The sequence below is a fragment of the Pseudoliparis swirei genome, chromosome 14 (assembly GCF_029220125.1).
Source record: "Pseudoliparis swirei isolate HS2019 ecotype Mariana Trench chromosome 14, NWPU_hadal_v1, whole genome shotgun sequence".
In the NCBI taxonomy this organism is placed as follows: domain Eukaryota; kingdom Metazoa; phylum Chordata; class Actinopteri; order Perciformes; family Liparidae; genus Pseudoliparis; species Pseudoliparis swirei.
In genome coordinates, this window is record NC_079401.1 from 1,002,313 (window position 1) to 1,019,154 (window position 16,842).

Sequence of the window (16,842 nt, forward strand, 5' to 3'; positions counted from 1 at the left end):
CTGAGGAGGACTCAGGTGGACTCAGGAGGACTGATGAGGACTGAGGAGGACTCAGGAGGACTCAGGTGGACTCAGGAGGACTCAGGTGGACTGAGGAGGACTCAGGTGGACTGAGGAGGACTCAGGTAGACTGAGGAGGACTGAGGAGGACTCAGGTGGACTGAGGAGGACTCAGGTGGACTCAGGAGGACTCAGGTGGACTGAGGAGGACTCAGGAGGACTCAGGAGGACTGAGGAGGACTCAGGTGGACTGAGGAGGACTCAGGAGGACTTAGGAGGACTCAGGAGGACTCAGGAGGACTGAGGAGGACTCAGGAGGACTGAGGAGGACTGAGGAGGACTCAGGTGGACTGAGGAGGACTGAGGAGGACTCAGGTGGACTCAGGAGGACTCAGGTGGACTGAGGAGGACTCAGGTGGACTGAGGAGGACTTAGGTGGACTCAGGAGGACTCAGGTGGACTCAGGAGGACTCAGGAGGACTGAGGAGGACTCAGGAGGACTCAGGTGGACTGAGGAGGACTCAGGTGGACTCAGGAGGACTCAGGTGGACTGAGGTGGACTCAGGTGGACTCAGGTGGACTGAGGAGGACTGAGGAGGACTCAGGAGGACTGAGGAGGACTCAGGTGGACTCAGGTGGACTGAGGAGGACTCAGGTGGACTCAGGAGGACTCAGGTGGACTGAGGTGGACTCAGGTGGACTGAGGAGGACTGAGGAGGACTCAGGTGGACTGAGGAGGACTCAGGAGGACTCAGGAGGACTGAGGAGGACTCACACAGCAAAATTGGTAGTGTTGATTTCCCAGTGTCAAATATTCTGAGTTGATCCGTGTTGATCGTGGTGTTCCTTTAGCACTTACAGTGTTAAAACAGCTCTGGGGGGAGTTATTGCGGCGAGTTAAGTGATGCTCTCCTGACCGAGTTACTTGCACATCCGGTTTCAACGCGCTCTTTCTTCTGGAAGTCACGGTGAAGAAAACCCGCGGTCAGGAAGATATGTAGCTGTTATTTCAGAAGGTAAGTACAAATTATATTTACTTGTACAGGCTGTTCATCTTCATATGAAATGATGTGTTAACTTCAAGTGTGGTGAGACGTGTTTTATATTTTAGTGAAGCTTGTGACTAATAGCTAACTTAACGTTAGCAAACGTTAGTTGGTTGAAGGGAGGCGAAATAAGCCAGGAAGTGTAACATCAGTCAATAAATATGTATGAACCTGTTCAAACCGGCCGAGCATATTTAATTCCAGGCCAAAATAATAAATAGACTTTTTTTGTTTAAGTACATTTCTTTAAGAATATTTAACTTAATTATGCCACATTATTTTGCCATCAGAAATTCGACGATCCACCATGACAGGACATAAACGAGAGTTTCCGGTACTTCTGCCTCGAGGGCTAGCTTTACTAACGGTAGTTTCGTGGTACTGCTGTCTCGCGCGCTAACGTTACTAACGGTAGTTTCGCGGTACTGCTGTGTCGAGGGCTAACGGTAGTTTCGCGGTACTGCTGTCTCGCGCGCTAACTTTACTAACGGTAGTTTCGTGGTACTGCTGTCTCAGGGCTAACGACTTTTACAGGTATTCAGCACTACTGCTGTGTGGATATGCTAAACTGCGATAGGGACTAAAGAGGAAAAAGCGAGTGCTTAATTGATACTAAAACGGTAATTATAGCCTCCCAACATCTCTGAGACTAAGGTTCTAACGTTAACTTAGCTATACCCTGTAACTTTAGCCACTTGTTGGACTTAATACATGTTTAATAACTCCTTGCCTAGAGAAAGTTGAACAGCTATCTTTTTCCACTCTGTACAGTTTCTGCAAGATATCACCATGCTGCTGAAGGTGAAATACCAGAGGACCAAGAAGTACATCCGATTACAGCTAGGTTTCACCTATTTGGAATTCATCACTGCAGGTGAGTAACATAGTGTAAAAAACAAATTATTGCTGTTTTAACAACAAATACACAATGTTTAAGTGGCATCGTTCATAGGATTGTCATAGTCCTAATGGGTTTTTATTATTTTACTTTTACTTGGTGCTGTCCGTCTTATGGCGTGAATAGTCTACTTCTTGCTGCAGGCCTTTTTTTGGTTTATTTTGACATTCTAAATACAGCAAACATTGACAATTATGTAGCTTCTACCTCTCATTGTTACTTTGTTTAAATTCCATATCTGGATTATCTTGGTTGCTTGGCTACACATTCAAGTCTTGCCACAACTGGAAAACAGGTTGTCTGCCATTGCAGCTATACACATCAGTCGATAACTGATGGTGTTTTTAGTTTTCAACTTGCTTCTGAAAGTTATTGTTTTTTGTACAGTAATGGCGACAACACAACATTGTAATACTGCTGTTAAGTCAAAGCATGCAATTTCAGATATGTTATATAGATAATATAGTTGATCAATCATTATGTGCAGTTAAAACCTGTTTTCTATCTTTATGTTGTCATGCTTTTCATCCTGTAGTCAAAAACAAATTTGGACTCCATGATGCAGCTGAACTTCACATATTTGATGAAACTGACACTGCAGTGGAGGAAGACATTCTTCTTGAACTGATAGAGTCCAATCCAGACCTTTGCCTGATCGTGCGTGACAGCATTTCAGATGAAAGTAGGTTTCATTATTAAATCTGCATTTTGAAGCCTTTTATGTCCCTAACTGTCTGACTACAGTGACAATTTAGATGAACAAAGAAATAATATTTACGTAAAAGACAGATCAGCATCTAATTGCCCAAAAAGTTTGTAAATGTGTGTTTGGTTGTAATTTTTTCACATTTCAATCGGGTAACTGGATATATTTTTATTTTATTTTGTAATAAAAAAGAAGATTTTTCTCCTTTAGATCATTCAACACCATCTTCTCTCACGGATACCATGACGCTTTCTTCAAGTGACAATGACCTCTCCGGTCAAAGACAAAGAGGGATTTTGAGCTCTGAGGTCATGGACAGGTCTACAAAAAAGGTTTTGGATTCAGAGGCTGCAAAAGAGGTACTTGAGAGCAGTAGATGTCATTTTTACTCACAATATCATCAAGAAAATTGTTTAACTGAATTATGATTCTCACCAATTGGACTATAATTAAATTTAGAATGGTGAGTGCCAGATTGAGAAAGTTACTAAACTTAATTTAGTGTAAATTAATAATTAACCCAGGGTTTAGCTGTTGTGTAGCTTTGTATTATGTAACTCTTCTTTCCATACATATTTATTCAATTAGGTTAATTTACATACATGGAACGGTGCCTTGTCTTTTGTAGTGTAGACTATATTGCTTATTTTGGCTTCAGTATGCCCCACATATCCTGAAAAGATGTTTCTACGTTACCTGACCAATTTGTTTGTTTGATTAAGACTGAATTATACACTAACAATTTTTTAAAATCTTATGCGAGTAGATGGTAGAAAATGCCTTGCTCACCAAACCTGGAGGTGAAGATGTCCTTGAAGAGTACAAGTCAGGAAATTCGCTGAAGCACCGCACCCGTAGACAGCTTGTCAACATGTTGGCTAGCCATATGACTGAAATGGATGGGTAAGTGTTTCTTCAAAATATTGTAGAATTTCTTTCCACGTTTTTTAGACGTCAAAGGACTAGTGAGTTGTGCACATCTTTTATTTAAACTAGTCCTTAATTTGGTTGGATGTAAGTAGTTATCAGCACACACACCTTTTGCTTAATTATTATTATTGTTGGCATCTGTATGATCAACAGCTGAATCAAGACTTCACACTGCCGTTTGGTGCTGAGACGGCTTCCAAGATGCTCGAGAAGTGGGATACAGCATTCAAGCCCACGGTCATCAAAGAGGCCAAACACCTGACTCCGACAACTGAGCTGTGCCAACTTCTGACAGCTGCGGAGAACCTTCTAGAATGTGATCATACCGGTAAGCTACATGATATCCTTAATTTATTATCCAAATGGCTGGTGCTATTAACTTTGTGCATTCCAAGTACATATACATGATTTGCTTTGCCTCATTTACTTCTGGTAGACGGGGACAGTGACATGGCTTCTCTGCTGCTGCTTCTCCATCTCTTGCCACCCACAGCTGGACGGAAGAAGATCAAAATCAGTCCCAGTGATGCAGTGGGAAAAATGTTGCATTTTCACAAGGTATGTGTGTCTCATCTGCGTAAATCCCACAAGCCAGTTTTTTAGTTATATTAACTCAATAAAAAAGTGATTTAAGCTTGCAAAATAACAACTAATCTGAACGTCTCAATGTTGCAAACTTTACAACAGTTCTTCAACAGAAGGACTTTTTGGACACAGGAGCAAATCAACATTTATTTTATCTAACTGACAACTATGCAGTGAGCAGTTGAAAGCTTGCTAAGTCTTCCTTTTCCTGCTTTAAAGTGATAATTCGAATTATTATACACGCTTCACTGAGTATTCCTTTTTCAAAATAAAGTGGGACTTAATTTGGGAGGAAGACACTTCCAGTGAAGCTCACATCGTTGCAACACAGGGCCAGATGACTGCTCAAATTGGAGGATCTATTAAACGCATGGAGCAACAAGTACCACTGCATGGCTAATAACTTGAGCTAAGTTTGTCATGTTATTGTGTTTTTCAGTCATGCTGCAGCATCAGTGAACACCTGCTGGGAAGAGAGGCTAAACAACCGGACCTCCTTGCTGTTGGCCGAAACAAAAACAGAATCGATGCCTTCTCCATCGTTGTGGATAAACGGCTCATCCCCTGCCAAGCTACTAGCTCGTTGGGTGCTTTTGATGAACTATTTAAATCCCACTACGTGTTCAACCTGTCTTACGATGAAACTTTGGTCCCACTCTTCACCTTTGTGCAGACAACAGTCGACAACATCGATATTACAACAACAGATCAGTCTCCAAGAGTACGTGAGTTCTGGGCGAAGGTCTTGCACGTGGTTTAAAAATGAAGTATTTCATTTGTGGTGTTGTACATGCGGCCTGCCAGGAGTTAATTTTTGTAAATGTGCATGATTGTGCTTTGAAGATATTTTCTGGATAAAATAAAAATAATTGTATCAATAATTTATTGAAGTTCACTGTTTTTGGGGTGTAAGCATTTGACCGTATGTAGATATACAATTTTAGTGTTAATAGTAAATTTTTACATGGCATTAAACATGACGAGTGTCAGAAATCAACACTCTTACTGAAAGCAAACAACACAATTTAGTGTTAAAAGTACACTGCAATGTGTTATTAAATAACACTAAGTGTTAGAAATCAACAACAATTTAGAGTTAAAAATACACTGAAATGTGTTATTAAATAACACCAAGAGTGTTCGAAATCAACAACAATTTAGTGTTAAAAGTACTCTGGAATGTGTTATTAAATAACACCAAGAGTGTTAGAAATCAACAACAATTTAGTGTTAAAAATACACTTTTGCGTGTCTTTTAACAACACTCTAGGTGTTAAATATTAACACTATTAATGAGTTAAAATATTAACACTATGCAAAGTGTAAATTTAACTCGGAGCCGGGGTGGATTATATAAACACCAGCATAGTGTTGATTTTATCACTATGAGAGTTAAATTCACACTTTCGATTTTGCTGTGCAGGAGGACTGAGGAGGACTCAGGAGGACTCAGGAGGACTCAGGAGGACTCACCTTCTTCTGCTGCTCGCTCATCGAATCATTCGTCTGGAAGACAGAAGACGCTGCAGTGTGGTCCCAAAGGGACAAAGACACACACACAGACACACACACTCACAGACACACACACTCACAGACACACACACACATAGACACACACACTCACAGACACACACACATAGACACACACAGACACACACACTCACAGACACATAGACACATAGACACACACACATAGACACACACACATAGACACACAGACACACACACTCACAGACACAGACACACACACATAGACATACAGAAACACACACACATACATAGACACACACTCACAGACACACAGACACACAGACACACACACACATAGACACACACACATACACACACACACAGACACACACACAGACACACACACACATAGACACACACAGACACATAGACACACACACACACTTGCGGTCACTACATATTGACGTCTGCATGCAGAATATTTACTTTCAAAAATATTCAACCTGCAGGATTATTACATGTTTAATAATTAATTATGATTTAATCTTCGTGTAAAATAGGCCGAGCGTTTCTCTTTGTTTATCACATGTGTATTTTTAAAGGTTTAATATCAAACAAAGTGGGCCAAATTATAATGAGTCAATATATGAAGAGCTCATCTTTAAATGATGTGCATTAATATATTAAACTTTATAATTGTTCACTCTGTCTCCATGACGATGATCGGCCTCCGAGCTCGTTGTCTCCTGGAGGTCACATGACCTCCAACAACCAGGAAGTCCTCCAGTCACATGACCTCCAACAACCAGGAAGTCCTCCAGTCACATGACCTCCAACAACCAGGAAGTCCTCCAGTCACATGACCTCCAACAACCAGGAAGTCCTCCAGTCACATGACCTCCAACAACCAGGAAGTCCTCCAGTCACATGACCTCCAACAACCAGGAAGTCCTCCAGTCACATGACCTCCAACAACCAGGAAGTCCTCCAGTCACATGACCTCCAACAACCAGGAAGTCCTCCAGTCACATGACCTCCAACAACCAGGAAGTCCTCCAGTCACATGACCTCCAACAACCAGGAAGTCCTCCAGTCACATGACCTCCAGTCACATGACCTCCAACAACCAGGAAGTCCTCCAGTCACATGACCTCTAACAACCAGGAAGTCCTCCAGTCACATGACCTCCAACAACCAGGAAGTCCTCCAGTCACATGACCTCCAACAACCAGGAAGTCCTCCAGTCACATGACCTCCAACAACCAGGAAGTCCTCCAGTCACATGACCTCCAACAACCAGGAAGTCCTCCAGTCACATGACCTCCAACAACCAGGAAGTCCTCCAGTCACATGACCTCCAACAACCAGGAAGTCCTCCAGTCACATGACCTCCAACAACCAGGAAGTCCTCCAGTCACATGACCTCCAACAACCAGGAAGTCCTCCAGTCACATGACCTCCAACAACCAGGAAGTCCTCCAGTCACATGACCTCCAACAACCAGGAAGTCCTCCAGTCACATGACCTCCAACAACCAGGAAGTCCTCCAGTCACATGACCTCCAACAACCAGGAAGTCCTCCAGTCACATGACCTCCAACAACCAGGAAGTCCTCCAGTCACATGACCTCCAACAACCAGGAAGTCCTCCAGTCACATGACCTCCAACAACCAGGAAGTCCTCCAGTCACATGACCTCCAACAACCAGGAAGTCCTCCAGTCACATGACCTCCAACAACCAGGAAGTCCTCCAGTCACATGACCTCCAACAACCAGGAAGTCCTCCAGTCACATGACCTCCAACAACCAGGAAGTCCTCCAGTCACATGACCTCCAACAACCAGGAAGTCCTCCAGTCACATGACCTCCAACAACCAGGAAGTCCTCCAGTCACATGACCTCCAACAACCAGGAAGTCCTCCAGTCACATGACCTCCAACAACCAGGAAGTCCTCCAGTCACATGACCTCCAACAACCAGGAAGTCCTCCAGTCACATGACCTCCAACAACCAGGAAGTCCTCCAGTCACATGACCTCCAACAACCAGGAAGTCCTCCAGTCACATGACCTCCAACAACCAGGAAGTCCTCCAGTCACATGACCTCCAACAACCAGGAAGTCCTCCAGTCACATGACCTCCAACAACCAGGAAGTCCTCCAGTCACATGACCTCCAACAACCAGGAAGTCCTCCAGTCACATGACCTCCAACAACCAGGAAGTCCTCCAGTCACATGACCTCCAACAACCAGGAAGTCCTCCAGTCACATGACCTCCAACAACCAGGAAGTCCTCCAGTCACATGACCTCCAACAACCAGGAAGTCCTCCAGTCACATGACCTCCAACAACCAGGAAGTCCTCCGTGGTTCCTGGGGAGACCCCAGAACCCGGACCAGGTGCCAGACAGGAATGTTCCGGCTTGTGTGTCTGAGATCAAAGGCCTCAGTCCTCTCAGCGATGTGAACCCTTGTGGTTTTGGGTCATAAAGCTGGTCCCCCTTCAGGACCCTGGTCTGTGATTACCCCCCCCCCCCCCCCGGCTCACCTGTCCCAGCAGGAACACCAGACCTGGTCTAGAGCCCCGCCCCCAGAGCCCCGCCCCCTATTCTCACATAAAACACCAGACAGTGAAGAGATGAACAAAACGTTGACAATAGTTCACGTGTTCATCACGTTCATTGAAAGGGTTAATGGATGTTATTAATGACCTGCAGAATAATAAGAAATATCTATATATCTATATATTTCTTATATTGTATTGCTGCCTGCTGGTGCACCTGTGGGTGTAGCTGCTGCTGAAGGATTAATACAGTCATCTAATAATAGACGTGTCTGTCCCTTTAAGGAGTCTTAAAGGGACAGACACAAGCGTTCTGATGAGAGGTTATTGGGATCAATAACCTCCGCGGTCCAGATGTGCAGCGGTTAGTTAAACATCCACATCTGTCCGTCATCGCTCACACGAGTAATTATGTAATAATTATAAATCTGACTTATTAGCATAACATTAATTGCTTTGTTTCATAAAGGCCAGCTGGCTAATTGTTCCCTGTTCTGCTAATTGATCCCGACTGGTGTGTGTGTGTGTGTGTGTGTGTGTGTGTGTGTGTGTGTGTGTGTGTGTGTGTGTGTGTGTGTGTGTGTGGCACCACCACCAGCTAAAAGAATCATTGTGTCTGCAACAGTTGTTTTATTTGTTTTGTGTTTAAAGATTTAAAACGTGTATGTCGTGTGCATCTTCAAGTGGGGACTACGCTACCCACAATGCAACTCCACCCACAATGCATTAGCTGTATGATGCTGATGTACACATACAACCCGAAGAGTAAAAGTACAGGAGGATTAAAACCACGCCGGCCTTGACCCCGCCCACCCCCATCCCACAGACCAATCACCTCGCTGACCTTGGCGAGCCGCCATCATGTGGCCCCGCCCCCCGTCACTCACCAGTTGACCTCTGACCTCTGCACGTGTTGCTCTGGGTTGAAGTGTGAAGACGTCCTGCTCATCTTATTCTACACGGAAGAAACAAATGCACCCGAAGCAATGCATGCTGGGAAACCACGGCTCCACCGAGGAGCTCAGAGAGAGAAATACATTTAACTGCTGAGAGATATTAGTGATGTCCAAACTATTATATTATTATTATATTAGCATACATATATATACATATATATGTATATATATGTATGTATACATATATATATATGTATATATATGTATGTATATATGTATACATATACATACATACATATATATGTATGCTAATATAATAATAATATAATAGTTTGGACATCACTATATATATATATATATATATATATATATACATATATATGTATATATATATATGTATATATATATATATACACATATATTATATATTATATAAATATATATGTATATATATATATTCACATATATGTATATATATATGTATATATACATGTATATATACACATATATTATATATTATATAAATATATATGTATATATAAATATATATATATACGTATTTATATATATATATATGTATATAAATATATACATATATACATATATATGTATATATATATATGTTATATATATACATACACATATATTATATATTATATAAATATATATGTATATGTATATATATATATTCACATATATGTATATATATATGTATATATACATGTATATATACTTATATATTATATAAATATATATGTATATATATATATATATATATTCACATATATGTATATATATATATATATATATATATATATATATATATATATATATATATATATATATATGTATATATATGTATATATACACATATATTATATATTATATAAATATATATGTATATGTATATATATATATTCACATATATGTATATATATATGTATATATACATGTATATATACACATATATTATATATTATATAAATATATATGTATATGTATATATATATACATATATATAAATCCCGTCTCCGCAGCCAGAAGTCGGCTCCCGGTGATGGATGATGTTCATGGTTCTCCGCGTGGCGAGCAGGACTTCATGTCCAGCCTTAATAGCGCTCGTTTTCTGCCTTGTTCAGTCCATTAGCGCCCCCCCCCGGCCCCCCTCCCCCTGAGTGGCGGGCCCCGCCGCTAATTACGCCGTGAGGGATGGTCGGGGGGCTCGTTAGCGGCGGAGCGAGCCGGAGCATACTGTCTCTCTCCCGGTTAATGATGGTGGATCCGCGGCGCGCGGCGCTCCATCACACGGCGGAGCGCCGCGGTCCGATCCCCTCTCAGATCAATGCTAACGGAAATATGAAGAAGCGTCCAATCAAATGAACACCTCGAGAGGCTCTGAGGAGGGTAGCTTAGCATAAAGACTGGAAGTGAAGGGAAACGGCTAGCATCCTGAGAGAGTTGAATATCACCGCTGAACAGGCTGTTCATGTCATGTACTTAGTACTACGAAGACTACTAGTACTACGAAGACTACTAGTACTACGAAGACTACAAGTACTACGAAGACTACTAGTACTACGAAGACTACAAGTACTACGAAGACTACAAGTACTACGAAGACTACAAGTACTCGAGACTACAAGTACTACGAAGACTACTAGTACTACGAAAGACTACTAGTACTAAAGACTACTAGTACTACGAAGACTACTAGTACTACGAAGACTACTAGTACTACGAAGACTACTAGTACTACGAAGACTACAAGTACTACGAAGACTACTAGTACTACGAAGACTACAAGTACTACGAAGACTACTAGTACTACGAAGACTACTAGTACTACGAAGACTACTAGTACTACGAAGACTACAAGTACTACGAAGACTACTAGTACTTTCTGAGACTACTAGTACTACGAAGACTACTAGTACTACGAAGACTACAAGTACTACGGAGACTACTAGTACTACGAAGACTACAAGTACTACGAGACTACAAGTACTCACGAAGACTACTAGTACTCACGACTAGTACTACGAAGACTACTAGTACTACGAAGACTACAAGTACTACGAAGACTACTAGTACTACGAAGACTACTAGTACTACGAAGACTACAAGTACTACGAAGACTACTAGTACTACGAAGACTACAAGTACGAAGACTACTAGTACTACGAAGACTACTAGTACTACGAAGACTACTAGTACTACGAAGACTACTAGTACTACGAAGACTACAAGTACTACGAAGACTACTAGTACTACGAAGACTACAAGTACTACGAAGACTACTAGTACTACGAAGACTACTAGTACTACGAAGACTACTAGTACTAGTACTACAAAGACTACTAGTACTACGAAGACTACTAGTACTAGTACTACGAAGACTACTAGTACTACGAAGACTACTAGTACTAGTACTACGAAGACTACTAGTACTACGAAGACTACTAGTACTAGTACTACGAAGACTACATAGTACTAATACTACTACCACGCCAACCCTAACCCCCCCACCCGCCCTAACCCGGGGTCAAAGGTCAGCGCCAGCAGTCGTGACACACACACCTGCCCTGAGGGCCGGGCTCCTCCAGAGACACACCAGAGAGCATCATGGGAAACGGGAATACCTCCTTCAACCGGCGCAGACATCTTCAAACCAAACGCACGGACGCCCCGAGGTCCCGTTATCGATCCGAGCCTGAACGCATCGCGAGGCCTCTAATGGCCTCTCGCCTCTCCAAACACCGCGCGCTGCGTTTGTTCCCCTAAACGGCGCCCGGCCGTTGGGGGGCCGGTTATGGCGTGATGATGTGAGCAGGTAAGCCCCCCCCCCCCCCCGGCCCATTAGGATGAGCGGCGGCGCTCGGCCAGGAGAGGTTTAATTAAATCACCGTCCAATCATAATCCATGTTGTTAATTAAACTGGATAATTTATAAGTACAAAAGAGGATATTTATTACCCCCCCCCCCCACAACCTTTTACTATTGATGCCGTGTGATTGATGCCGACACGGCGCCCGCTCACTATTTGTCTAATGGCCGTGCAATTAAAGCTCGCCGACCGCCGCCTCGCCGCCTCTGATTGAATTTGTCAGCGCTAATTGAAAAATACTGATATTTAATGTCTGGATCAGGATCCGTTAACGAGAGCGAGGGGGGGGGGCAGCCATGCACGCCCTTGACTCGGCCCAGGAGCTGGAGGTGGTCCTCTGGGACTCGGGGGTCAGAGGTCACCTGAAGCATCTCTAGCTGCGTTTCACCGGATTTAAATGAAGTGGAGGAGGAGGAGGAGGAGGAGGAGGGAGGAGGAGGGGGGAGGGGGGAGGAGGAGGGGGGGGTTATTGAGTCAGATCCAGATGTAAAGTCTGGAGGACTTTACATCATTTACCCACAAGGAGGCTTTAAGTATTTATTTATGTTTTAGTCACACACACACACACACACACACACACACACACACACACACACACACACACACACACACACACACACACACACACACACACACACACACACACACACACACACACACACACACACACACACACACACACACACACACACACGTCCCTGAATGGCCCGTGGTCCCAATTTGTGTAATTGGCATTCATCCAGACGATTTAAGGCGAGCTGGCGCGTCATCCCGGCCGGCCAATCAGGGGCCGGAGCGCGGCCAGGGGGCGGGGCCTGCGCGGAGCAGGCAGCGCAATTAAACCTCAAGGAGCGCGATTTAAATCCCAAACAGCTCCGGACTCGCAGGCAGCAGCACGCGCTCCGTCACACGCACGCGCACACGCACGCTCTGAGCCTCAGCGGGAGAGAGGAGACCCCGGTCCCGGTCCCGGTCCCAGTGACCTCTCCGCCGGGTGGTGTTTCTCCTCCGATGGAGGGGGTCCGGTGACCGGACCGCCGCCGCTCTAGAGCCTGACCGCCGCGGCTCCACCGGGACTACCGGGACTCTACGGGGTCGACGCGGCTCCTCCGGGACTCTACGGGACTCTACCGGGGCTTTGCCGGGGCTCTACCGGACTCCACGGGACTTTACCGGGCTCCACCGGGACTCCTCCGGTGCCCCTCCGGCCCCCCGATGAGCGCGGCGTTCAGCCCGCCGTCCTTCATGGTGATGCCGCGGCCCTTGGGCAGCTCCTCCGCCTTCAGCATCGACTCCCTGATCGGCGGGCCGACGCCGCCCGGTCCCGGGGCCTTCGTGTACACCGGGTACCCGATGTTCATGCCCTACCGGTCCGTGGTGCTGCAGCCGCCGCCGGCTCTGCCCGCCGGTCACCACCTGCAGGGCGGCTTCTGCTCCGGCCTCGCGCCGGGCATGGCGCTCAGCTCCGGCCTCATGGCGGCGTTGCCCGGCGGCTTCCCGCCGCACCGGGAACCGGCGAGGAAGTTCAGCCCCGCGCGGCACGCGGAGGACGGGAAGAGCTTCCTGGCGAAGGAGGCCTTCCACGACCCGGACCCGAGCCCAGGTGAGCACGGGACCGGGTCCTCCCGGGACCGGGTCCTCACGGGACATAACGGATCATATTTGGTCTCAAAATATTAGAAAACGTTTGTTTGATTTTTATGTTGCATGTTTAGATTTTAACAACATTTCAAGAAACTTTATTAAACATCGTTAATAATATAATTAAACACGTATTTAGCCGTTTTGGTTTCATAATTTTTTTTAATAGCCTAAATAATTTATTTCGAAATAACTTTTAATTGTTATTTCCTTTTATTTAAAAGTTATTGAATTCAAATCATAATGATGCTCATAAATAAATAATAATCATGTTTAAAGTTAATATTTCATGTTTCAGAGTTCAACTCCGATAATTAAATTATAATGTAGATTATTAATTATTACTATTTTTAATAATTTGTCTCCGCGAACAAACAATAAATTCGTTTAAATTATTCCTGATAATTATAATTAGAATGTGACTTGAAGGCGTCGCGATGTGAGTGGCGGGAACGGGCCGCCGTCCCCCCCCCCCTAATTCACCCCGTCACCTTCAATTTAACATTTACTGACAATAAAATATTTTAATATTTAAACTTTGATTATTATTAAATTAATAGCTTTTAGACAAAAAGGAGAAATATTATTTAGAATAATTAAAAAGAGACTTAGCGTGAAGAGGAAGAAGATGATGATGATGAAGCTGGTGAAGATGATGTTGATGTCCCCCCCCCCCCCCCCCCAGCCAGAGCCCCCCCCAAGGAGGACTCCAAGGAGGAGGACTGCGGCCGGAAGGAGGACAGCAGCTTCCTGGACAGCGACCTGGACTACAGCTCCGACGACAACCTGACGTCCGCGGGCCGCCAGGAGGACGCGGACGACGGGCCGCACGCGCCCGGCTCCTCGTCGTGCTCCGCGGGGGGCGCGGGCGGCGCGGGCGGGAAGAACCGGCGGCGGCGCACCGCCTTCACGAGCGAGCAGCTGCTGGAGCTCGAGAAGGAGTTCCACTGCAAGAAGTACCTGTCGCTCACCGAGCGCTCCCAGATCGCGCATGCGCTGAAGCTCAGCGAGGTGCAGGTGAAGATCTGGTTCCAGAACCGGCGCGCCAAGTGGAAGCGGGTCAAGGCCGGGAACGTCAACAACAAGTCCGGGGAGCCGGTCCGGAACCCCAAGATCGTGGTCCCGATCCCGGTCCACGTGAGCCGGTTCGCCATCCGGAGCCAGCACCAGCAGATGGAGCAGGCGCGACCGTAGAGGAGGAGGAGGAGGAGGAGGAGGAGGCCTGGTCGTAGAAGAAGAAGAAGGAGGAGGAGGCCCGACCGGAGAAGAAGAAGAAGAGGAGGAGGAGGAGGCCCGACCGTAGAAGAAGAAGAGCAGGTCACTGAGACCCGGCCCGGGTCCAGAGCCCAGGTCCGGGTCCAGAGCCCGGGTCCAGAGCCCAGAGCCGGGTCCAGAGCCCGGGTCCAGAGCCCAGAGCCCGGGTCCAGAGCCCAGGTCCGGGTCCAGAGCCTGGGTCCAGAGCCCAGAGCCCGGGTCCAGAGCCCGGGTCCAGAGCCCGGGTCCGCTCTGAAACATTGAACTTCTCCTTTCAAAGGAATTCACGGAGATTAATTATGACAATAATTAATTGTTGTTACTTTATGTGAAAACAATGGATCCAATTTAATTTGTAGATATAAAAATGTAAAAAAAGAATCCTTTAAAATATTATTTGTTTTTTCAAGTTTGAGGAAAAAAATCTGAATTCATTGTGAAAGATGAACGTTTTAAACTTTTATTCAAAACCTCAAATATGAACTTTAATATTTGAGGGAAAAGAAAAGAAATAAAACAACGTGGAGCTTCGACACGTGACGTCATGGACCTGGTCCCCTGGACCCCCGTCGCACGGACCCGGACCCGCAGACGGTCACGTGGTCTCTGAAGCTTCTTGTTTTTTTCCCTCTGTTTTTGTTGTTTTCGGGACAAAAGTTGCTAATTTATTCATAAAACTGTTTAAAGTAACGAACATTCCTGAAGTAAATAAAAGATACGTGTGAATTAAAAAGATGAAACGGGATCTTCTGATTTATGAGTTTACTTTAAAACAAAAGCTTTCATACTAAACTTTTATTTATTATAATATCTGGAGGTTAATTATATTTTATTTGTGTCCAGATGTTTAAAATCTAAGATTTTATTTTGAAGGCCACAAATCAGATTTGATAAATATATAAAAAAAGGAAAATATTATATTTAAATTATTCGAGTGAAAAATATTTGACTTTAAATAAAAACTCCGTTAATTAAATGTAATGATGACGTCAAGCCGTTTGACTTCACGATGCGGCCGGAGGTCAAAGGTCGTTTAGAGCCGGTTGTTGTGACAGAGGTCACGTGGTGTGAACATAAAGCGCGTTCACGCGGCTGCGCAATGAATATTATCAACGCCGAGAGGCCGCGCGCCTCCGGAAACCTCGAGGATGTAAAGACGATTTAAAATGTCTAAAACATTTTAAATTTCAATAAAAATATGTTATTATTTTAATATTCCTTAAAGTAAGTCAACACACTATTGAGGATTAAAACCTGAAGGTCATTTAATCATAAAGGAAAAGAGTTTCACTTATCTTTAACTTTTTATTTTCTACCAGAACAATATTTAAATGTTTATGTTTTTTAGACTTCAGATAAATATATATCTATAATCTATAATATCTATCTATATATATAGATATAATATCTATATCTATATAGATATAAATATCCGATTCTCATGAACCTCGAGGAGCAGAAACATGAAATAGATTAATTAATTAATATTAATTATTACGGTTTGGACTTTCTTTAAAAAATAATAATAACTAAAACAAAAGATGGACAGAAAATAAAAAATATGTTTTCAGGACAATTAAACCACGTGATTAATCCTCTTTAAAGACTGCCCTGTTGCATTGTGGGAAGTCTCTGGACTTTGATTAATAAAACACTTTATCACCGCTTGTGAAGAATAAAAATAAACACGTGACATCATTTAATGATCAATAAAAACTAAATACTCTTCCTCGTTAATCCTTCAAAGTAAAAGTCTTTTAGAACATTAAGATACAAATATAAAAGAGTTTATTATTATTACTTAGAACTCTGAATAAGGTTCCTGTTTGAATGGACTATCCTCCTCCTCTTCCTCCTCCCTTCTCTCCTCCTCTTCCTCCTCCTCCTCCCTTCTCTTCTCCTCTACCTCCTCCTCCCTTCTCTCCACCTCTTCCTCCCTTTCTCTCCTCTTCCTCCACCTCCCTTCTCTCC

At 44.0% G+C, this 16,842-nt stretch overlaps 1 protein-coding gene and 1 long non-coding RNA gene across 2 annotated transcripts; both read left to right on the forward strand.

Moving 5' to 3' along the window:
- The first annotated feature begins 603 nt into the window (after nt 1-603).
- Nucleotides 604-5,046, forward strand: LOC130204433 (uncharacterized). Its single transcript, XR_008833655.1, has 8 exons — nt 604-1,016; nt 1,818-1,920; nt 2,480-2,626; nt 2,861-3,009; nt 3,417-3,553; nt 3,734-3,908; nt 4,017-4,138; nt 4,605-5,046. It is a non-coding gene; the product is annotated as an uncharacterized LOC130204433 (long non-coding RNA).
- A 7,973-nt stretch (nt 5,047-13,019) lies between these two features.
- gbx2 (gastrulation brain homeobox 2) lies at nt 13,020-14,811 on the forward strand. Its single transcript, XM_056431004.1, has 2 exons — nt 13,020-13,579; nt 14,303-14,811. The coding sequence occupies exons 1-2, from the start codon at nt 13,192-13,194 to the stop codon at nt 14,809-14,811; spliced, it is 897 nt and encodes a 298-aa protein (XP_056286979.1). The 5' UTR covers nt 13,020-13,191.
- Nucleotides 14,812-16,842: the final 2,031 nt, after the last annotated feature.